Below are 23,763 nucleotides of genomic sequence, written 5' to 3' on the forward strand. Positions count from 1 at the left end.
ACTGCCCTACACATAAATATTCTGGAACTAAGGGTCATTTACAATGCCCTAAGTCAGGCAAGACCCCTGCTTCAACACCAGCCGGTGCTGATCCAGTCAGACAACATCACGTCGGTCGCCCATGTAAACCGTCAGGGCGACACAAGAAGCAGGATGGCGATGGCAGAAGCCACAAGGATTCTCCGATGGGCGGAAAATCATGTGTTAGCACTGTCAGCAGTGTTCATTCCGGGAGTGGACCACTGGGAAGCAGACTTCCTCAGCAGGCACGACCTCCACCCGGGAGAGTGGGGACTTCATCCAGAAGTCTTCAAAATGATTGTACACCGTTGGGAAAGGCCACAGGTGGACATGATGGCGTCCCGCCTCAACAAAAAGCTAAAAAGATATTGCGCCAGGTCAAGGGACCCTCAGGCGATAGCTGTGGACGCTCTAGTGACACCGTGGGTGTACCAGTCGGTTTATGTGTTCCCTCCTCTGCCTCTCATACCCAAGGTACTGAGAATAATAAGAAGGAGAGGAGTAAGAACTATACTTGTGGTTCCGGATAGGCCAAGAATAGCTTGGTACCCAGAACTTCAAGAAATGATCTCCGAGGACCCATGGCCTCTGCCGCTCAGACAGGACCTGCTGCAGCAGGGACCCTGTCTGTTCCAAGACTTACCGCGACTGCGTTTGACGGCATGGCGGTTGAACGCCGGATCCTGAAGGAAAAGGGCATTCCGGAGGAAGTCATCCCTACGCTGATTAAAGCTAGGAAGGAGGTGACCGCAAACCATTATCACCGCATATGGCGAAAATATGTTGCGTGGTGTGAGGCCAGAAGGGCCCCAACGGAGGAATTTCAGCTGGGTCGATTTCTGCACTTCCTACAGTCAGGGGTGACTATGGGCCTCAAATTAGGTTCCATTAAGGTCCAGATTTCGGCTCTGTCGATTTTCTTCCAAAAAGAACTGGCTTCACTGCCTGAAGTTCAGACGTTTGTTAAAGGAGTGCTGCATATTCAGCCCCCTTTTGTGCCTCCAGTGGCACCTTGGGATCTCAACGTGGTGTTGGATTTCCTTAAGTCACATTGGTTTGAGCCACTTAAAACCGTGGAACTAAAATATCTCACATGGAAAGTGGTCATTCTATTGGCCTTGGCTTCGGCCAGGCGTGTGTCAGAATTGGCGGCTTTGTCATGTAAAAGCCCTTGTCTGATTTTCCATATGGATAGGGCGGAATTGAGGATTCGTCCCCAATTTCTTCCTAAGGTGGTATCAGCTTTTCATTTGAACCAACCTATTGTGGTGCCTGCGGCTACTAAGGACTTGGAGGATTCCAAGTTGCTGGACGTAGTCAGGGCCCTGAAAATCTATGTTTCCAGGACGGCTGGAGTCAGGAAAACTGACTCGCTATTTATCCTGCATGCGCCCAACAAGCTGGGTGCTCCTGCTTCAAAGCAGTCTATTGCTCGCTGGATCTGTAGTACGATTCAACTTGCACATTCTGCGGCTGGACTGCCGCATCCTAAATCTGTAAAAGCCCATTCCACGAGGAAAGTGGGCTCTTCTTGGGCGGCTGCCCGAGGGGTCTCGGCTTTACAACTTTGCCGAGCTGCTACTTGGTCGGGTTCAAACACATTTGCTAAATTCTACAAGTTTGATACCCTGGCTGAGGAGGACCTTGAGTTCTCTCATTCGGTGCTGCAGAGTCATCCGCACTCTCCCGCCCGTTTGGGAGCTTTGGTATAATCCCCATGGTCCTTACGGAGTTCCCAGCATCCACTAGGACGTCAGAGAAAATAAGAATTTACTCACCGGTAATTATTTTTCTCGTAGTCCGTAGTGGATGCTGGGCGCCCATCCCAAGTGCGGATTGTCTGCAATACTTGTATATAGTTATTGCCTAACTAAAGGGTTATTGTTTGGAGCCATCTGTTGAGAGGCTCAGTTGTTATTCATACTGTTCAATGGGTATAGTATCACAAGTTGTACGGTGTGATTGGTGTGGCTGGTATGAGTCTTACCTGGGATTCCAAATCCTTTCCTTATTGTGTCAGCTCTTCCGGGCACAGTTTCCTAACTGAGGTCTGGAGGAGGGGCATAGAGGGAGGAGCCAGTGCACACCAGGTAGTCCTAAATCTTTCTTAGTTGTGCCCAGTCTCCTGCGGAGCCGCTATTCCCCATGGTCCTTACGGAGTTCCCAGCATCCACTACGGACTACGAGAAAAAGAGTTACCGGTGAGTAAATTCTTATTTATTCTGATTTTGGATTTTCTTCTGTATGGTTTATACAAGGGTCTTGCTCTCAATACCCAGAGCGTTCAGGTGTCTAAACTCACTTTTTTTCTGGACATCAGGTAAACTAATTGAGCAATTTGAAACAAACGATGTGACCAGACCAGGAAAATGGTTATTGATGTTTACTTTACGTATCAACTGCTTACTCCAGGAAATAGCATCACCGCAAAGACCCCAAATCTGTATTATTTTTTATGTTTCTGTGTCTGTGACTCCATTTCTTGTTTTATTTTTGGTGGATAAGAAGTCTTAATTTGCCATATACAGTAGATTATGTACTTTGTGAGAGTGACTATATTTGAGAGAGGTGATTAGGAAATGCTTTGACTTGATCAGTCGGTGGTGGCGGGGTGACATCCCTCCATGGCTGCTCTGATAGCACCACTGTAGTTACCTCCCCCACTCCTACCTCCAAGTTTTTGCACGATCTGCTCCCTTTCTCTGGAATTCTCTACCTTTCCCCCTCAGACTCTCCACCTCTCTACAAAACATCAAATGGGCTCTCAAGACCCACTACTTAACCAAACACAGCTGACTCTCATCCTAAGCCCTCTATCCCACCCCATATGTGTCACCCCTATGTGTGCCCATCCCCTTTAGAACATAAGCTTTCACGAGCAGGGTTCTCTTCCCTCATGTGCTTTTCCATCTCTGACTTAACCTGTTTTCTTTTCAATACTCCCTTCTTGAATTGTAAGTCACTATTTTCTTGTTTTGTTTATGTACCCTGTTATTGGGCACTGCGGATCCCTTGTGGTGCCATATAAATAAAGGATGATAATAATAATAATAACACAGAAAGGGACAGACAGCGGAAAAGGGGTAGCCTATTGCTTTTTAGTGCTAAGCACATGTGGGTTCATTTTTATCAACAGCATATTAACCTACAGTATATGTTTGTTTTTGGGCTGTGTGTGGAAAATTTAGCACACAATGAACCTGTGACCCTATCGCTATGAGACAGCATTGTGCAACACTGAGCCACCTTATTACCTATAAAGGTGCATACACACTGGGCGTTTTTGCCCAGCATGTATGCACAGCGATGATTGTGAACATTGCTGACAGGAAAATAATTCAGTGCATACACTGAGCTATTTTCCCTGTGCCCAGTAGGAGACTGGAAAGTGCTTGGACGGCCAGCGACGATGCGGGAGCCAAAAGTGAGCTGCTTTGAGCCCAAAATCGGCTAGTGTGTATGGGCCCCATACACTACAACGATATGTCCTGAGGCTGAAGTCGGGACGATTTTCATTGAGCTCTCCCGGGAGCTTCCCGGGAGTGGTTCCATATGATTCCATACGATTTGGTACATTTTGCATGCAATATATCGTATGCGATCCCAGCCATGCTTGCGGGAACCGACATATCACGAGTGCAGCACTAGCGATCTGGAGGATCCGATCCGACGCTCACGGGGCCGCGCATCGGATCGGATACACAGCCAAAATGCCCGATTCCACCTAAAATATCGGCCCGAATTGGGTTGAAATCGGGCATAATCGCACTAGTATATGGGGCCCTTTAAGACTTATAATAGGAAATTGATTATATAGAAAGACTGGACAAGTTTAGAAAGTTCTTTAATCTTTGAAAACTTTATTATTGTTTAATGAGTTCTGTTCTGACATTTTTGTTTTTGTTTTCTCCTTCAAATCAGTATTCAACATGTATACGGAGCACAACATCCGCCTTTTGATCCACTGCTTCATGGAACGTAAGTGTTTTTTTTTTATTTTTTTTTAAAGTTCTTTCATCTTATTTATTAAAAATAGAATAAAAGCCCATGAATAAGCCTTTATCCCAGGTTTAATGTTTCATGGGCGGTTGACCTATATGCACTTTACTCTTTTCTGGAAGTTTTAAAATTTGGAATTTTGAAATACAGATTTTACCATGAGGTATGTTTGTTTTATCATTCTGTAACAGTCCTTCATATGTGCACTTATATATTGTATGTTCTCCCTACACTTACGCATGTCTAGTAGGAAATTGATTTGATCTGATAAGCATAATTTACAATTTGATGTGATACTAAAGGGCCTGACAGCATTTTCTAAAATGTAGTAGCCAGACCAGTGACGCCCCACAGCCACATTACTGAGCAGTTTACCAAACCCCACCAGCCCTCCTCAGCTACATTTCTGTGCAGCTACTCCCCGGAAAGGGATTTAGTTCCTGTCTGAGTAGGTGTCCAAAAATTGACCATTAATACCAAACGGGGGCGATTTGTGGCCATTTTCTGGCACCTGTGTTATGTCACACGCAGCCACTCTGAGGAAAAAAAAATGCCAGTTGATTGCCTGGCTGCGCTACCGGGGGTCAACCTTAGATCCGATGTGTTCGCAATTAGATTGCAGGCGCATTGGGAGGCAGCCCCACACATGCTGGGTGGCCCTCAGCATGTGCAGAGATGAACGCAGATCTGACTGCATATGAAGCAATCTGCATTCATCTCTGAATAACCCCCATATTTTGTGTATCACACATAAACTTTATGGTAGGGTGTGGATCATTCTAGATAACTTGAATAAGCTAGGGAGAAAATATTCTAAATTACCATAATGGTGCAACCTGTCTTGATCTAATGTTTGTAGATTGCTTGATCTACAGATTTGTTGTTTACCATTGAGGTGCTTGTTATGGTGTGCAGTGAGTGTACTATACCACTGCCAAAAAAGTTATAGTGTGATCGCTAGATTGATATTATGTTCAGAATTTCTAGGCTAGTGTCTAAGGTTTAAAACTTTGTTAACTTTAGTAGTTTCATTCACTATCTGATCAGAAAACAACTGAAGTGTCACAAATAGGCATTTTTTTCCACTGAAAGTACCTCAAGTTTTTCGAGCATGAAATATTCTGTTGCTATATATTCACCAGCAATGCACCCTCCGCTCTACCCCCCCACCCCCCCACCCCAGGTGGCCACATTAAGGAGCAGCTAACCCTCGTCCAGGAAACCAACAGGCAAGATGCCCTTCCGCAACCACCTCCTGGGCAAACAATTCCCCCCCGTATCCTGTCGCCACATCACTACCCCCTACAAAACCATAATCCCATGCGAAGCATGCACCCTCTTACTGGAGAGCTCTACGCAGCTGGAGTTTGAAGACAGCAGACCGCTAACAGGAGGAGTCAGCGCAGGCAAGCTGGGATGGCCAGGCGCAGCAGTCAGCGGAGGCTGGAACGGACACTCAGCACATGCATGAGACGGCCCCTGCAGTACAGGCATACCCACAAATCACCACTTGGTCTGATGAGGATCTGTCTGCTTCCTCCCTGCATAATCCGGTCACCAGGCAGAAAAATGTAGGGTCCATAGTGACTTGCGAGTTGCGCGTATGTGTAAATAGATCAGGGACGTGCGGTGAGGTAAATTTTTGGGAGTCACTGGCTAGTACCAGAGCCACATTTACACACAATATATGAACAGAAAGGTTCATGTGGGCATTATACACAGGTGCAGCAGTATATACTGCTGGAAATTTGGTGAGTTTTGATCAGATGCGGAAAAGGTAGACAGGGGAGTCACTGCCTCACCTGTCATAGACTTTTAACTCTGGAGTTTTGACTATAAAAATTATTAGAATAATACAAACAAGATATTTCTGATATATTCTTTGTAATTTTCGTATACTTTTTATAGTCAAAACTCTGGCGTATACGTTAGAATGACAGGAAAGGCTCTGCCTCACCCCACCGCATGTCACTGAAATAGATGTTTTCTTTGCACTGAGAGTAGTAGACATGTTGCAAAAGCACACTGATATACAGTAACGATAATGGTTTTGAAATTGAAATAGGGGTGGTCTGACCATAGAGATGAGTACAACTCTACATATAGGTGAATGAATGCCGTCTCTTCTGTGGATACAATGAGAGAGCAGTTATGGTCAACTCAGCATCGGCTCAGTCATTCACTTTGCAAGCTATATGTCTTCCATATCCAAAATTCTGAAATACGTAATATTTCGAAATACAGAATTTGTTGAGTGTGACTGCGATAGTGACTCCTTTTGCTTTCTAATAGTTCAGTGTACACAAACTTTGTTTCTCTAACATCCATAAGGGATACTAGGGTCAAATTAGTACGATGGGGTATATATGGGGTCCAAAGGAGCCATGGCACTTTAAAACTTCAATATTATGTGTTGGCTCCTCCCCTCTATGCCCCCTCCCACAGCCCAGTTTAGAAAAATGTGTCCTCAGGGCCAGATGCACTGTTCTGGAGCTCCAGAGTTTTAAACTTTGATTCTTTTTCGGGTATACTGTTTGGGCAACAGTTACCTGCCTCGTGGGAAGTAGGAGGGGGGGCCCGGCACCGGCCTCTGGAAGGCGCAGAACCGGCTCCCCGCTGACAGGACCAAGTCCTGGAAGGGTCAGTGTACCACAGGGCATGGCACTCGGGCGAACACCCCCGCAGCAAGCTGCACACCCCTAAAGCCTGAAGGATGAAGAGTGGTGAGTGTTTCACCGGGGATCCGGATAGCGGGTCCCCAGTTCCGAGTGCGGCATGACACGATGTGGGCATGCAAACTCTCCACGGGGAGATCTCAAAAGGGGATTTATCGTCGTTTTTACACTAGAGGGAGACTTTGCCCGTATAAATAATTAAACTGAGCTCCGGCGCCATTAAGGGGACGGAGCTTACACAGCGGGACCAGTGGCTTCCTGGCGCCATTTCAGAGGGAGAAGACGTTGCAGGAAAACTCAGCTCCTCCTGGGATACCCCATTCGCCTTAGCATTGGTAACAGGGTTTGGACAAGGGGGAGAGCTGCTGCTGGAACCTTTTTTTAGGCTCCTGGTACATGTAAATGTATATATAAAAATCCCAACAAGTGTATAACTATTGCGAAGGGCTTGTGTGCTGGTTCCTCACTCTGTGTCTCTCTCTCTCTGCTTCACTGTGGGTAAACTTGCTTGTACAGGGTTACTCAACCTGTACTTGTTTCCTCTGTGTTTGTGTGTGTGAAGACTGTCAGCATGGTTGATAAAAAATGCAGTGTGTACTTGATGTAGCACCAGGTTTTCTCCTTCCCCCGCAGACTCGCTTATACGTGAGCAATGTAGCCAGCCCTCACAGAACGAGTATGGCGACAGGGGGAGAGTTACAACTGGGTGGCGTCCATTAAATCCATGATGTCTAGTATGTCTAATGAAATGGCTGCTGCAAAATGGGAAAGGCAGCTACTGCAACAGTCTGTCTCTGATTTGGCAATAGGACATTCAGAGAGCAGAAAGGAGCCTCCCTTCACAAAACAGTTACCACATAAACTTGGGTTACATGATTTACTTTCAGAAACTGATGAGGAGATTCTGGAGGAGGGGAAGAAATTGAGGGTCAAGAGATAGAAGAGGAAACTGCAGTGCAGGGAGTGGAATCACTTATCCATTCTATAAGGGAAGTGCTTAATATCCCAGATAAGGAAGCAGAGGTGCAAAAGTCTTTTTTTCTCTGCACAGAAAAACGTAAATGCAACTTTCTCCGGCAGTTTCCACAGGATAACATTGGGATATGATGAAGCGACAGCGGATTTGCACCAATCGGTCAAAGCTTTTTGGCCTCCCCACCGCCTGGCTCAGACAAATCAGTTTTTTGTTTGATGTGGCAGGAGCTGGACCATGGGCAATAGGCTGCTGGTTTTTAGCTGCCATAAGCTTTTTTTAATTTTTATTGTCTTACTATTTTTTTTGGAGTGATCCTTCTAAAAAGCGTTTTATACATACCTTAGAAAGAGTCGCTCCAACAACTGTCCGCTGGGCCGCGACAATGCTTACCCAAGAGTACAGTGCTGTTTCGGCGGGCGTCTGTGTCGGATATACTAGAAGGTCCAGCAGACATTACCAGGCTGTGGTCGGAGCCACGGGGAGAAGGTAAGGCATCGGTTCCGCTTAGAGGGACAATATGGACACAGCCGCACTGCTTTGGGAAGAGACTACCAAACAGTCGCTGACGCGGCTGCCACCTTGGGTACACTAACGCTAGCCCTTAGGGATCATAGGCTCAAGGAGGCTGCGATCCCTAGGGTTAATGTCAGCAGTGGGGAGTCATACGCTCTCCTGGTCGCCCCTCCCCCTGGTTCATGACCAGTTTTCTCTGAGTTTCCCTCCATGAACTGTTTTCCTGCCTCCATCTGAGACGCTGTGTGCTAAGGGACCCAGTCGCTGCATAAGCGGCTGTGTGACTGGTGCGTCAGTGTGACTAGTGCGTCAGTGTACACTTGGGCATCTGTGTTCACTATAGGTTCACAGAGTGGCAGTGTACACTAATAGCATTCGCAGACGTATTGATTGATCCTGGAAGCGGGGTGAGTCTCCCTGTATCCCACTCTGAGTATGGGTAATACAGCACTAAGTCTCTATCTACCTTTTGAGTACGAATAGTTGGATAAGTGCATAATGCATATGAGTTTGATAATATTACTGTTGTTTCTTTCGCTATGCGTCTGAATACAGTTAAAACTTTTATAAAGTAATGCATACTATGTTTCTCCTACATACTTGAAATGTATCTGTAGTTGATTATGTGCTCATATTGCTTATTATACTAATGTATAACATGTGACTGACTGCTAGTGTGATTGCTGACTTAAATATAATTCTGTTTTTTTCTATGTATTCCAATCCTCAATGCTGGTGTATAGCAGAGTAGGGTCGGATTGTATGTCACTTTAATGAGTCTTAAAGTGATTACAGTCACAAATTGTGTAGTACACTGTGTAAGTGTTGATTATTTATCATGCCTAAGAGCGGCAAGTGTGACGAAAATACACTCTCAGCAACACCAACACTCATATCATGTTTGTCTTGCAAAGCTGGGTTAACTTCCCAGGATCTGGTTTAGGATGGTATGTTTGCAAATTGTTTTAGCTTTCACCAAGATCTCTTGATTAGTACAAGCCAGATAAAGGTGAAAGTTGATCCCCCTTGGGCTATGTTCTATGTTATCCAGTATAGCTGAGCGGATAATTCCAACTACTGTACCAGGAATAGGTTACAAGATTAACTCTTACATGCAGCTTCCCACCTTCGATTTATCACTTCCAGCAGCAGCCTCTCAAAAGAAACAGGCTGAAAAGCCAGTGGTAACTAAATCTACATCTTCACAGTCTACACATGTTTCAGATGAGGATTCATCAGAGGATGAAGGCTCATTAAGCTCTGTTTCTGCATACAAAGAGGAGGAGGTAGGCCTCAGCTCAGTGGACATAGCTGAGTTAATTAAGGCAATGAAAGCCATTCTATCCTTAGAAGAATCAGCAGAGCCTGTGTTAAAATCCAAGGCACCTGTGTTTAAACGTCCCAAAACAGTTAAGACTGAGTTTCCTGAGTCAGATCAGCTGACGGAAATCACGGAAGAGGCTTGGGCTACGCCAAGTAAGAAGTGTAGAATTCCAAGTAAATGGAATTCCAATTATCCTGTTCCAGCTGGGGATTTTTTAAAGAGGGAGGTGGCCTCCAAAGTAGATACGCATGTTATTCGATTAGTGCGAAAATCTACATTACCTGTGCCTTCAACATCATTAAATGATGTCACGGATAGGAGAGTGGATGGTTTTTAAAAAAAACATTTTTTCCCAATCTGGGGCAGTCATAAGACCAGCCATGGCTTCAGCTTGGATGGCAAAAGCAGAGGCTGCCTGGGCTGATGCATCGGTAGGAGATCTTTCAATGGCATCTAGAGAGCAGAAATCCCATATGGCACATACAAAATCGTGATCATGATTGCCATATGGTATGTTGTCTCCTGGGTGCTCGGGTACGGCACATCGCGGACCGGGTAGATGGATTGTTGGGACCCAGCGGTCTTGGTGCACGTTGACACCAATGACAAAGTTAGCGGCAGGTGGGATGTCCTTAAGAAAGATTATAGGGAATTAGGTCAGAAACTAAAAAAAAATATTACCAGTGCCACACGCTAGCCCAGGGAGGCAGAGGGAGATCAGGGAGGTAAATGTGTGGCTTAGAGACTGGTGTAGGAAAGAGAGGTTTGTGTTCTTGGAACACTGGGCAGACTTCTCAGTCAGGCGCCATCTTTTTTGTCGTGATGGATTGCACAGGAATGAGATTGCTGCGGTGCTGGGGGGAAGGATGGTTGGAAGGTTGGAGGAGCTTTTAAACTAGGTGCCTGGGGGGAGGGTTTAGCTAGAAACTATGGGTCATGCATTGAGAATAGTAGGGATGGTGGTAGTGAGTTAATTGGGGGTGGATAAGGGGGGAGGGAAAGAGCAGGCGGCAAGGGTATTTTCAATGTTTCTAAAAAGGGTATTAACGAAGGTACGGCCAAAACATTAACTAACAACAATCTTGTGTCATCGTTACAGCATATAGAAAATGATGTACGGAACATAAGGGAAAATACTTATGTCAGGCGTAGGATTTAGACGGAAACATTGTGTTGCTCAAAGGGAAGAGTAAGGTGGGCAATATTAAGTATGGTGGGGGTGTGGGTGGAGTGGGAGCGAATGGGACAGTCAGTAAGAGTAACTCTAGGGACGCAGTAGCAAATCATGATAGGTTACCTTTACAAAAACAAACGGACAAGGGAACCACAAAACTAAAATGTATGCTTGCAGACGCAAGAAGTCTAGCAAGTAAAATGGGGGAATTGGAATTGTTAGCATCAAAGGCTGAGTATGACATTATAGGTATTACGGAAACATGATGGGACAACTCTCATGACTGGATTGTAAACTTGGAGGGGTATTTTCTTTTCAGGAGGGACAGGGCAAGCAAAAGAGGAGGAGGTGTATGTGTTTTTATTAAACCATACTTGAAGGAGGTTGTTTATGAGGGGACTGGCTATAATGTGGAGTCACTATGGATTGAAATCTCAAGTGGGGGTATTGATGCAAAAAAGCTAGTCATAGGCATGTGCTACAAACAGCCGGATATTAGCATACATGAAGAAGAACAACTCTTGCAGCAAATCGAAAGGGCTGCGGGATTGGGGGGACATCATAGTGATTGGGGTTTTAATTATCCTGATATAAATTGGAGTAACGATTCCTGTGTTAAAGCGAGAGGCAATTGGTTCTTAAATATGTTAAAGGATCACTACTTGTCTCAATTAGTCGAGGACCCAACAAGGGGTAAATCTACTCTGGATCTAGTAATTACTAATAATGCGGACATTATAACAAACACTAAAGTTGGGGAGTCCTTGGGTAACAGTGATCACTATATGATCACATTCGACATCAGTTTCAGGAAACATAGCTATAAGGGTTCAACCAAAACATTTAACTTTAGGAAGGCTAATTTCAGTATGCTGAGATGTGCACTTAACGGCATTGAGTGGAAAGTTTTGTTTCATAACAAGAACATTTCGGAAATGTGGGATGCTTTAAAAGGGTTGCTAGATAGCAATATTCACAAATTTATCCCTATGGGCAGTAAACGCAGGAGTAATAAACTGAAACCAATGTGGCTTAAAAAGAAGGTCAAGGTAGAAATGGATTACAAGAAGATTGCTTTTAAAGCATTTAAATCTAATGGAAAGGAGGAGTCATTCAAATTTTACAAGGAATGCAATAAAAAATGCAAAAAAGCAACAAGAGCAGCTAAAATGGAAAATGAAAAGCAAATCGCTATAGCGAGTAAAACCAATCCATTAAGTTTTTTAAATACATAAACAGTAAAAGGTTAAAAAAGGAGAACATAGGTCCTATAAAAGATGAATTTGGAGTATTGATAAATGATGACGAAATAAAAGCGGAAATACTGAATACATTATTTTCATCAGTGTTCATCAGAGAAGAACTGATGGTGGGAGGAGTACATAACGACAGTGACAGTAATGATTGGTGGTTAGATACTGAAGTAGTAGTCCGGGAGAGACTAAACAAAATTAAGATTAATAAATCACCTGGTCCTGATGGACTTCACCTGAGGGTTCTTATGGATCTTAGGGCAGAACTAGCAAGACCACTATACTTGATTTTCAATAGTTCAATTAGATCAGGCATGGTAATGAAGGATTGGCGTATAGCTGAGGTAGTGCCATTATTTAAAAAGGGATCCAAAAATCATCCGTGTAACTACATACCGGTTAGTTTGACGTCTATAGTGGGGAAAATATTGGAAGGAATTCTAAGGGATAGCATACAGGAGTATCTACAGACCGCTATGATTATTAGCAAGAACCAGCATGGGTTTGTGAGGGACTGATCATGTCAAACTAACTTAATTAGCTTTTGCGAGGAAGTGAGCAATAATTTCGACTAGGGAAAAGCAGTGGATGTGGTCTACATAGATTTTGCAAAAGCCTTCATTACAGTGCCTCACAAGAGACTGATCATCAAATTAAAGGAGCTTGGCCTAGGAAAAACTGTTTGCACATGGATAAGTAACTGGCTGGATAACAGGGTACAAAGAGTAGTGGTCAACGGGAAGTCCTCAAGCTGGACCCCAGTAGTCAGCAGAATACCACAAGGGTCTGTACTCGGGCCACTACTGTTCAACATATTTATCAATGACCTAGAAATAGGCTTGGAAAGTACAGTATCAATCTTTGCAGATGATACTAAACTGTTTAGGGTAATTAATTCGGAAATACATGTGGAATCTCTGCAGAATGATTTATCTAAATTTGAAACCTAGGCGACTAAATGGGGAATGAGGTTCAATATAGAAGAATGCAAGGTTATAAATTTCGGGGCTAAAAACAAACTTGCATCCTACATATTAAACGGGGAAAGTCTAAGGATAACAGTACTGGAAAAAGATTTGGGAGTATTCATTCATTAATAATAGGCTTAATACCCGTATACAATGTCAAAGCGCAGTAAAAAAGGCAAGTAAGGTGCTAGCGTGCATTAAATGGGGAATTGAGACAAGGGACGAAGATGTAATCCTGCAGCTGTATAAATCATTGGTGCGTCCGCACCTGGAATATTGTGTTCAGTTTTGGGCACCACTGTATAAAAATGATATCGATGAGCTCGAAAGGGTTCAAAGACAAGCTAATTAATTGATTAAAGGGCTAGAGGGACTGGACTACGAGGAAAGGCTAACTAGGTTGAATATGTATACACTGGAAAAGAGGCGTCTAAGAGGAGACATTATTAATATCTTCAAATATGTAAAGGGGCATTACAAAGAGTTATCAGAGGAATTATTTATTAAAAGAACACTGTTTAGGACACGTGGGCACTCGTTGAGGCTGGAGGAGAGGAAATTCCGTACGCAACGGAGGAAAGGGTTCTTCACTGTTAGGGCAATAAGGATTTGGAATTCACTGCCAGGGAAGGTAGTAATGGCGGACTCTATAAATGCATTTAAAAAAGGATTGGATACATTTCTGATTGAAAATTATATCAAAGATTATAACATTTATTGACATTGTTAATCTGGGAGTAACATGATTTATAGTTGTTACATAGTCATAAAACATTACTTCAGCAGGTACATTATAATCAACACAATCTAATACAGGTTGAACACGATGGGCATTTTGCCTCTTCTCAACCTCAATTACTATGTTACTATAATTACTATGTTACTAAAACAGGCTTCAATGTTCTTGGAAGAAGCAGCTTTGGATATGGGTACAATTGCCTCCAGGGCATTAGCTTCAACAGTAGCCCTTCGCAGAGCAGTTTGGCTACGTACATGGAAAGCTGATTCAGAATCTTAAAAGTTTTTGGAGTCTTTACCATTCCCTGGAGATATTCTTTTTGTAAAGAATCGACAGATATTTTGGAGTCAGAAGCAGACTCAAAGAAAGTAAAGTTTCCTTCCACATACAAATTCAAACCTAAAGTTGCAGCTTTTCTACCCTTTCGGTCTCAAAGAAAAGCTAAAGGGAAAAGTGATGGCAAACATCCCCAATACAAAAAGTCTTGTAAGACTAAAATGCATTGGGCTACCAGAGGACCGGTTGGTAAAACAGAAAATATGCCATCAGCCTGATAGTGTGGGCCCCACCTGGGGGATTCCAGGGGTGGGGAGCCAACTTCTTTAGTTTGCTCAGATCTGACAGCAGTTTACAACAGATGCCTGGGTGCAGGAAGCGTTATCTCTTGGTTATGCATATGCCTTCAAGAAACACCCTCCTCAAAGGTTTTTTTTGTACCAGCCCGTCTCGGGTGGAGACAAAGGCCAGGGCTTTACAAGAGGCAGTTCAGAAATTGCTTCAGCCAGGGGTAATTATTCCAGTTCCTCCTGCACAACGAGGACAGGGTTTTTACTCCAACCTGTTTCTAGTTCAGAAGCCAAATGGGTCATTTTGGCCCATACTCAATCTCAAAGTGCTGAAGAAGTACATTTGGGTGCCTCGGTTTCATATGGAGACTTTACGTTCCATCATTTTGGCCATGGAGCCAGGGGATTATATGGTATCCCTGGATATCCAGGATGCTTACCTACATGTTCCTATAGCACTGTCCCATCAGCTCTGTCTCAAGTTTGCTATCCTCCAACAGCATTTTCAGTTCCAGACCATACGTTTTGGGTTAGCCACAGCCCCCAGAGTATTTACCAAAATGATGGTGGTAATGGCAGCTGATCTCCACCAGGGGATAAGAATTTTTCCATATCTCAACGATCTTTTAATCCTGGCACAGTTTCGGGAATTGCTCCTGTGTCATCTGCAGCAGACAACAATGTGTCTTCAAAAGCACAGGTGGCTCATAAATTGGGCAAAATCGTCTCTGGTTCCGTCACAGCGGATGACTCGGTGGCTGTACTGAATTCAAGCCTTCAAAGATTATTTTTACCTCTGAACAAGATATCCAAAATTCAGTCAAGGATTCAGGAGCTGGTACACAGTCAGAGGTATCCATTCACACAGCAAAGCGTGTGATGGGATTGATGGTGTCAATATTCGACATGGTGGAGTATGTTCAGTTCCACTCGAGGCCTCTGCAGTAACTGATCCTTTCCAAATGGAATGGGTTTCATCAGATGATAAAAACGCAGACTATGGTCCTTGTGGTGGAAGTAAGGAGGTCGTTAGCCTCGTGGCTACAGACATCCCATCTGGACAAAAGCAGACCCTTTTGGATATCAGTTTTGGAAATTCTGACAACGGATGCCAATCTCCAGGGCTGAGGAGCAGTGTCAGGAAGGATTTGTTTCCAGGGGCATTGGACCAAAGAAGAAGGTTGCCTGCCAGTAAATTTATTCGAACTTTGGGCCGTATACATGGCATTGATTAGGGCAAAGGACATCCTTCGGGGAGTTCCAGTTCAGATCCGCTCGGACAATGTGACGGCAGTAGTGTACCTCAACCATCAGGGAAGAACTCGCAGCCAAAAAGCTATGAAGTAAGTCACACACTAAAGTGTGCAGAACTTCATCATCCAGCCTTGTCCGCAGTGTTCATTCCAGGAGTCCTAAATTGGGAAGCCGATTTTCTCAGTCAACACACCATTCAGCCAAGTGAATGGGCTCTACACTCGACAATTGGGGGTTTCTAGAGATAGATCTCATGGCGTCCGGTCAGAACAACAAAGTTCTCGCATACGGGTCAAGAACAAAGGATCCCAAAGCAATCTTTGTGGACACCCTGTCGGTGAGATGGTACTTTCATCTGGCCTATGTGTTTCCCCCAATCACCTTATTACCCAGGGTGGTGAGAAAGATAAAGCAAGGAAAAGGTGCTGTGATACTAATAGCTCCGGCTTGTCCCAGAAGACATTGGTACATAGATCTACAGAGAATGTCGATGGATGCTCCATTCCTGCTCCTTCGGCGTCCAGATCTTCTGGCACAGGGTCCTTGTTGTCACAGACATCTGGATCCACTGTCTTTGACGGCGTGGCTCTTGAGACCTCTATCTGAAGACAAGAGAATTCTCACAACAGGTAATTCAAACAATGCTCAGAGCAAGGAAACCTTCCTCAGCTTGAATTTATCACCGAATATGGCAAACCTATATTCATTGGTGCAGTGAACGGAAAATGGACACCAGGGGGTAAATTTACTAAGATGGGAGTTCTTTTTAAGATGGGATGTTGCCCATAGCAACCCATCAGATTCAACGTATCATTCATTTAGCACCCTCTAGAAGATAATACCTGGAATGTAATTGGTTGCTATGGGCAACGTCCCATCTTAAATAGAACTCCCATCTTAGTAAATTTACCCCTAGGTCTTTCGAAGTTTCCAGCGTCTTAGCATTCCTTCAGGTAGGAATGGATAAAGGTTTGAAGGTGGCTTCCTTGACAGTGCAAGTGTCAGCATTGACTGTATGGTTCCAAAAGAAATTGCCAACTTACAGGATGTGTATACTTTTTTCCCAGGGAATGCTACACATTCAACCTCCTTTTTTTCCTCCTACAGTGCCTTGGGACTTAAGTTTTGTTTTAAAGGCCCTTCAAGTTGCCCCATTTGAACCACTTAATAAAGTGGATCTTAACTAGTTGCCAGCTAAAGTTCTCTTTCTACTGGCCATGGCATCAGCTAGAAGAGTGTTAGATTTAGGGGCATTGTTATTATGTCCTCCATTTCTGATCTTTTGTCCAGATAGATCAGTTCTCAGAACTAAATCTGGGTATCTTCCCAAGGTGCTGTCTAAATTTCACCTTAATGAAGAAATTGTAGTCCCTGCTGTCCAGGAACCGGGCCTTTCTGTGGAAGATGCATCTCTGGACGTGGTCCATTCATTAAGGATCTACATGGATCGTACCAGCGCCATCAGAAGGACAGATTCTCTCTACGGATTTCACATGAGAGGATGGCCTGCTGATAAGCAGACACTGGCGAGGTGGCTTCGGGTGGCTATTTCAGAAGCATATTCTCACGCTGATCTCCCTTTTCTGGCTAAAGTCTCTGCTCACTCTTCTCGTAAGGTAGGTCCATCATGGGCAGCACAACATTGTGCTTCAGCAGAACAGATATGTAAGGCAGCCACATGGTCTTCCATTAACATATTCATTAGACATTATGCCATGGATACGTTTGCCTCTCAGGACGCTGAATTCGGGCGAAGGATTCTCCTGTCCAATCAGGAGTGTCCCCACCACTAAATTGCTTTGGGAAATCCCAATGCTATCCTGTGGGTAATCAGTGGACCCTGCCAGAGAAATATACATTATGATTAGAACTTACCGTTGATAACAGTATTTCTCCTAAGCCCACGGGATCCCACCCTGACGCACCTGATTTGAGGATCCTTTTACTCACTAACATCTTCCTCCTTGTACATAAGGGTGTGCATGTGTATTCTTCCTACCTGATTAGGGCTATCTATGATGCTCCTGCCTTAAGCTTTGTAAAACAACTTATTTGTCTGAGCCAGGAGGCGGGGATATATGGACGGGCCTTTTGCATGCTGGGAGGCCGAAAAGCTTTGACCGATTGTTGCAATTCCGCTGTCGCTTCATCATATCCCAATGTTATCCTGTGGATCCTGTGGACTTAGGCGAAATACCGTTATCAACAGTAAGTTCTTACCATAACGTATATTTCTCTTACTTCCTAGAGGATGCTGGGGACTCCGTAAGGACCATTGGGGAATAGACGGGCTCCGCAGGAGACATGGGCACTAAAAAGAACTTTAGGTATGGGTGTGCACTGGCCCCTCCCTCTATGCCCCTCCTCCAGACCTCCGTTTAATACTGTGCCCAGAGGAGACTGGGTGCACTACAGGGAGCTTCCTGAAAGAAAGTATTTTGTTAGGTATTTTATTTTCAGGGAGACCTGCTGGCAACAGGCTCCCTGCATCGTGGGACTGAGGATAAAGAAGCAGACCTACTTAAATGATAGGCTCTGCTTCTTAGGCTACTGGACACCATATGCTCCAGAGGGAGTCAGAACGCAGGTCTCCTCTAGCGGTTCGTCCCGGAGCCGCGCCGCCGTCCTCCTCGCAGAGCCGGAAGATAGAAGCCGGGTGAGTATAAGAAGATAGAAGACTTCAGAGGTGGCAGAAGACTTCAGATCTTCAATGAGGTAACGCTGCGCGCCATTGCTCCCACACAGAACACACACACAGCGCACACTGTGGGGTGCAGGGCGCGGGGGGGGGGGCGCCCTGGGCAGCAATGTATACCTCTAGGACTGGTTATGATTAGATTTAGTGGTATTTCAGAGTATCCCCGCCAGTTAGTTTTAAAAAAGCGGGATCGAAGACCGCCACTGAGGGGGCGGGGCTTCTTCCTCAGCACTCACCAGCGCCATTTTCTCCACAGCACACGCTGAGAAGCTGGCTCCCCGGACTCTCCCCTGCTGATCACCGGTGACAGAGGGTTTTAAAGAAGGGGGGCACATAATTTGGCGCAGTGAATATATGTAAAAAGTGCTATATCTGGGTAAATTTTTGTTTTTCCAGGGTTATTGGCGCTGGGTGTGTGCTGGCATACTCTCTCTCTGTCTCTCCAAAGGGCCTTGTGGGGAAACTGTCTCCAGATAGAGCTTTCCCTGAGTGTGTGGTGTGTCAGTAACGTGCGTGTCTGCATGTCTGAAGCGGAAGGCTCTCCTAGGGATGAGGTGGAGCGCATGAGTGTGGTGTCGCCGTCGGCAACACCGACACATGACTGGATGGATATGTGGAATATTTTAAATGCAAATGTGAATTTATTGCACAAACGTTTGGACAAAGCAGAGTCCAGGGACGGTACGGTGGGTCAGACCCTGCCTTTCCCTATGTCACAGGGGCCTTCGGGGTCTCAAAAGCGCCCACTTTCTCAGAAAGTTGACACAGATACCGACACAGATTCTGACTCTAGTGTCGATTATGATGATGCGAGGTTGCAGCCAAAGTTGGCAAAGAGTATTCATTATATGATTATTGCTATAAAGGATGTGCTGCATATTATAGATGACCCCGCGGTGCCTAATCCTAAAATACACATGTTTAAAGAAAAGAAGCCTGAGGTTACTTTTCCACCTTCCTTTGAATTAAATGAGTTATTTGAAAGTGCTTGGGAAACTCCAGATAAGAAACTGCAGATTCCCAAAAAGATTCTTATGGCGTATCCTTTCCCGATCAAGGACAGGATACGGTGGGAATCCTCCCCACGGGTGGACAAGGCGTTGACGCGCCTTTCCAAAAAGGTGACGCTGCCGTCTCAGGATACCGCTGCCCTCAGGGATCCTGCTGACCGCAAGCAGGAAACTACCTTGAAGTCAATTTACACACATACCGGTACATTACTCAGACCGGCATTAGCGTCGGCTTGGATTTGTAGCGCTGTACTAGCGTGGACCGACACCTTATCTGCTGATATGGATACGATGGATAAGGAAACTATTTTATTGACCCTGGGCCATATTAAGGATGCGGTCCTTTATATGAGAGAGGCTCAGAGGGATATAGGCATACTGGGGTCCAGAGCGAATGCTATGGCGATTTCTGCCAGGCGAGCACTGTGGACCCGACAGTGGACGGGTGATGCCGACTCGAAACGGCATATGGAGGTTTTACCTTACAAGGGTGAGGAGTTGTTTTGGGAAGGTCTCGCGGGCCTAGTCTCCACAGCTACTGCTGGTAAATCAACTTTTTTACCTTATGTTTCCTTACAGCCTAAGAAAGCGCCACATTATCAGATGCAGTCCTTTCGGCCGCATAAATCCAAGAGAGCTTGGGTATCTTCCTTTCTTGCCAGAGGTAAGGGCAAGGGGAAAAAGCTGCCAGCTACAGCCAGTTCCCAGGAACAAAAGTCCTCCCCGGCTTCTACTAAATCCACCGCATGACGCTGGGGCTTCGCGGGTGGAGTCCGCTCCCGTGGGGGCACGTCTTCGTCTTTTCAGCCAGGTCTGGGTTCATTCTCAGGTGGACCCCGGGGCAATAGACATTGGTTCCCAGGGGTACAAGCTGGAATTCGAAGAGGTGCCTCCTCGCCGGTTTTTCAAATCGGCACTGCCGACTTCTTTTCCAGAGAGGGAGGTAGTTTTGGCAGCAATTCAAAAGTTGTGCCTTCAACAAGTGGTGGTCAAAGTCCCCCTGCGGTATAGGGGATGGGCTATTACTCAACCCTGTTTTTGGTCCCGAAACCGGACGGTTCGGTCAGACCAATTCTGAATTTAAAATCCTTAAACCTGCACTTAAAGAGGTTCAAGTTCAAGATGGAATCGCTCAGGGCGGTCATCGCAAGTCTGAAAGAGGGAGATTATATGGTGTCCCTAGACATAAAGGATGCATACCTTCATGTCCCCATTTATCAACCTCATTAGGCGTTCCTGAGATTTGTAGTGCAGGATTGTCATTACCAATTTCAGACGTTGCCGTTTGGGCTTTCCACGGCCCCGAGGATTTTTACCAAATTAATGGCAGAGATGATGGTGCTCCTGCGCAAGCAGGGTGCCACAATTATCCCGTACTTGGACGATCTCCTGATAAAAGCGAGATCGAGAGAACGATTGCTAGACAGCGTATCACTCTCCCTGAGGGTGTTACAACAACACGGTTGGATTCTAAACCTACCAAAGTCACAATTAGTTCCAACGACCCGATTGCCTTTCTTAGGCATGATTCTGGACACGAAACAAAGGAGGGTCTTTCTCCCGATGGAAAAGGCCCAGGAACTTCAGAGCTTGGTCAGAGACCTGTTGAGGCCGGACAGGGTGTCTGTACATCACTGCACTCGAGTGCTGGGAAAAATGGTGGCGTCTTACGAGGCCATTCCATTCGGCAGGTTCCATGCCAGGACTTTTCAGTGGGACCTTCTGGACAAGTGGTCGGGGTCACATCTACAGATTCATCAAATGATCCACTTGTCCCCCAGGGCCAAGGTGTCTCTCCTGTGGTGGCTGCAGAGTTCTCACCTTCCAGAGGGTCGCAGGTTCGGCATCCAGGACTGGGTTCTGATGACCACGGACGCGAGCCTCCGAAGATGGGGAACAGTCACACAGGTAAGAAGCTTCCAGGGTCTGTGGTCAAGCCAGGAAGCTTGTCTACACATCAACGTTCTGGAATTAAGGGCCATATACAGTGGCCTTCGTCAGGCGGAGACCTTACTTCAAGGTCTACCGGTTCTAATTCAGTCAGACAACATCACAGCAGTGGCTCATGTAAACCGCCAAGGCGGCACGAGGAGCAGAGTGGCAATGGCAGAAGTCTCAAGGATTCTTCGATGGGCGGAGAGTCATGTAAGCGCTCTGATAGCAGTCTTCATTCCGGGAGTGGACAACTGGGAAGCAGACTTCCTAAGCAGACACAATCTGCATCAAGGAGAGTGGGGACTTCATCAAGAAGTCTTCGCAGAGATTGTAAGTCAGTGGGGACTGCCTCAAATAGACATGATGGCGTCACACCTCAACAAAAAACTTCCGAGATAATGCACCAGGTCAAGGGACCCTCAGGCGTTTGCAGTGGACGCACTGGTGACACCGTGGGTGTTTCAGTCGGTCTATGTGTTCCCCCTTCTTCCTCTCATCTCAAAGATACTGAGAATCATAAGGCGAAGAGGACTTCGGACAATTCTCATTGTTCCAGAATGGCCTCGAAGGGCCTGGTATCCGGATCTGCAGGATATGCTCACCGAAGATCCGTGGCCTCTTCCTCTCAGGGAAGACCTGTTACCACAAGGGCCCTGTCTATTCCAGGACTTACTGCGACTGCGTTTGACGGCATGGCGGTTGAACGCAGGATCCTAGTGGAGAAGGGCATTCCGGAGGAGGTCATTTCTACTCTGATAAAGGCTAGGAAGGAGGTGACATCGAAACATTATCACCCTATCTGGAGGAAGTATGTGTCTTGGTGCGAAGCCAAGACTGCTCCTCCGGCAGAATTCCATCTGGGCCGTTTTCTCCACTTCCTACAAACTGGAGTGAATTTGGGCCTTAAATTAGGCTCCATTAAGGTTCAGATTTCGGCCCTATCCATTTTCTTTCAAAAGGAATTGGCTTCTCTTCCAGAAGTCCAGACTTTCGTGAAAGGGGTGCTGCATATCCAGCCTCCTTTTGTGCCCCCGGTGGCACCATGGGACCTTAACGTGGTGTTACAGTTCCTTAAGTCTCACTGGTTTGAGCCTCTTCAGACAGTTGAATTAAAGTATCTCACTTGGAAAGTGGTCATGCTATTGGCCTTGGCGTCGGCACGGCGAGTGTCGGAGTTGGCGGCTTTGTCTCAGAAAAGCCCTTACCTGATTTTGCATGTGGATAGAGCTGAGTTGCGGACTCGTCCTCAATTTTTGCCTAAGGTGTTTTCTTCTTTTCATATGAACCAACCTATTGTGGTGCCTGTGGCTACAAGGGACGTGGAGGATTCCGAGTCCCTGGATGTGGTCAGGGCATTGAAAATTTATGTGGCCAGAACGGCTCGGGTTAGGAAAACAGAGGCCCTGTTTATCCTATATGCAGCCAACAAGGTTGGCGCTCCTGCGTCTAAACAGACTATTGCTCGCTGGATCTGTAACACGATTCAGCAGGCCTATTCTACGGCTGGATTGCCGTTACCGAATTCGGTAAAAGCCCATTCCACTAGGAAGGTGGGCTCTTCTTGGGCGGCTGCCAGAGGCGTCTCGGCGTTACAGCTTTGCCGGGCAGCGACTTGGTCGGGTTCAAACACTTTTGCAAAGTTCTACAAGTTTGATACCCTGGCTGAGGAGGACCTCATGTTTGCTCATTCGGTGCTGCAGAGTCATCCACACTCTCCCGCCCATGTTGGAGCTTTGGTATAATCCCCATGGTCCTTACGGAGTCCCCAGCATCCTCTAGGACGTAAGAGAAAATAAGATTTTAAACCTACCGGTAAATCTTTTTCTCCTAGTCCGTAGAGAATGCTGGGCGCCCGTCCCAGTGCGGACTAAATTCTGCAAGACTTGTATATAGTTTGCTTACATAAGGGTTATGTTACAGTTTTGATCAGTCTCGGGCTGATGCTGGTTTGTTTCATACTGTTAACTGGTTCGTATATTCCATGTTATACGGTGTGGATGGTGTGGGCTGGTATGAATCTTACCCTTAGATTAACAAAAATCCTTTCCTCGTACTGTCCGTCTCCTCTGGGCACAGTTTCTCTAACTGAGGTCTGGAGGAGGGGCATAGAGGGAGGGGCCACTGCACACCCATACCTAAAGTTCTTTTTAGTGCCCATGTCTCCTGCGGAGCCCGTCTATTCCCCATGGTCCTTACGGAGTCCCCAGCATCATCTACGGACTAGGAGAAAAAGATTTACCGGTAGGTTTAAAATCTTATTATTTTTCTGATTCTGAAGAATTAAATGACGTTTTCAAAGAGCCGTGGGTTAATTCTGACAAGAGATTTTAATTGTTTAAAAAAACTCTTGTCTGTTTTCCCCTTTTCTCAGGAGGGGAGAAAACGCTGGGAAAATCCCCCTATAGTAGATGCCTTGGTATCACACCTGTCTAAAACAGAGGTTCTCAAACTCGGTCCTCGGGGGCACACACAGTGCATGTTTTGCAGGTCTCCTCACAGAATAGCAAGTGAAATAATTAGCTCCACCTGTGGACCTTTTAAAATGTGTCAGTGAGTAATTAATTCACATGTGCACCTGCTGGGTTACCTGCAAAACATGCACTGGTGTATTAATTACTCACTGACACATTTTAAAAGGTCCACAGGTGGAGCTAATTA

The 23,763-nt window shown here is 45.6% G+C and overlaps 1 protein-coding gene across 3 annotated transcripts in view; it reads left to right on the forward strand.

Moving 5' to 3' along the window:
* TBC1D22A (TBC1 domain family member 22A) overlaps window positions 1–23,763 on the forward strand; it is a 1,169,061-nt gene that overhangs the window by 56,825 nt on the left and 1,088,473 nt on the right. For all 3 annotated transcript variants that reach the window (XM_063927120.1, XM_063927118.1, XM_063927119.1), the window contains exon 2: window positions 3,943–3,999. In XM_063927120.1, coding sequence (XP_063783190.1) covers window positions 3,943–3,999 — 57 coding nt within the window. The remainder of the gene's footprint in view (window positions 1–3,942; window positions 4,000–23,763) is intronic.

The sequence above is a fragment of the Pseudophryne corroboree genome, chromosome 6, assembly GCF_028390025.1.
Source record: "Pseudophryne corroboree isolate aPseCor3 chromosome 6, aPseCor3.hap2, whole genome shotgun sequence".
Classification (NCBI taxonomy): domain Eukaryota; kingdom Metazoa; phylum Chordata; class Amphibia; order Anura; family Myobatrachidae; genus Pseudophryne; species Pseudophryne corroboree.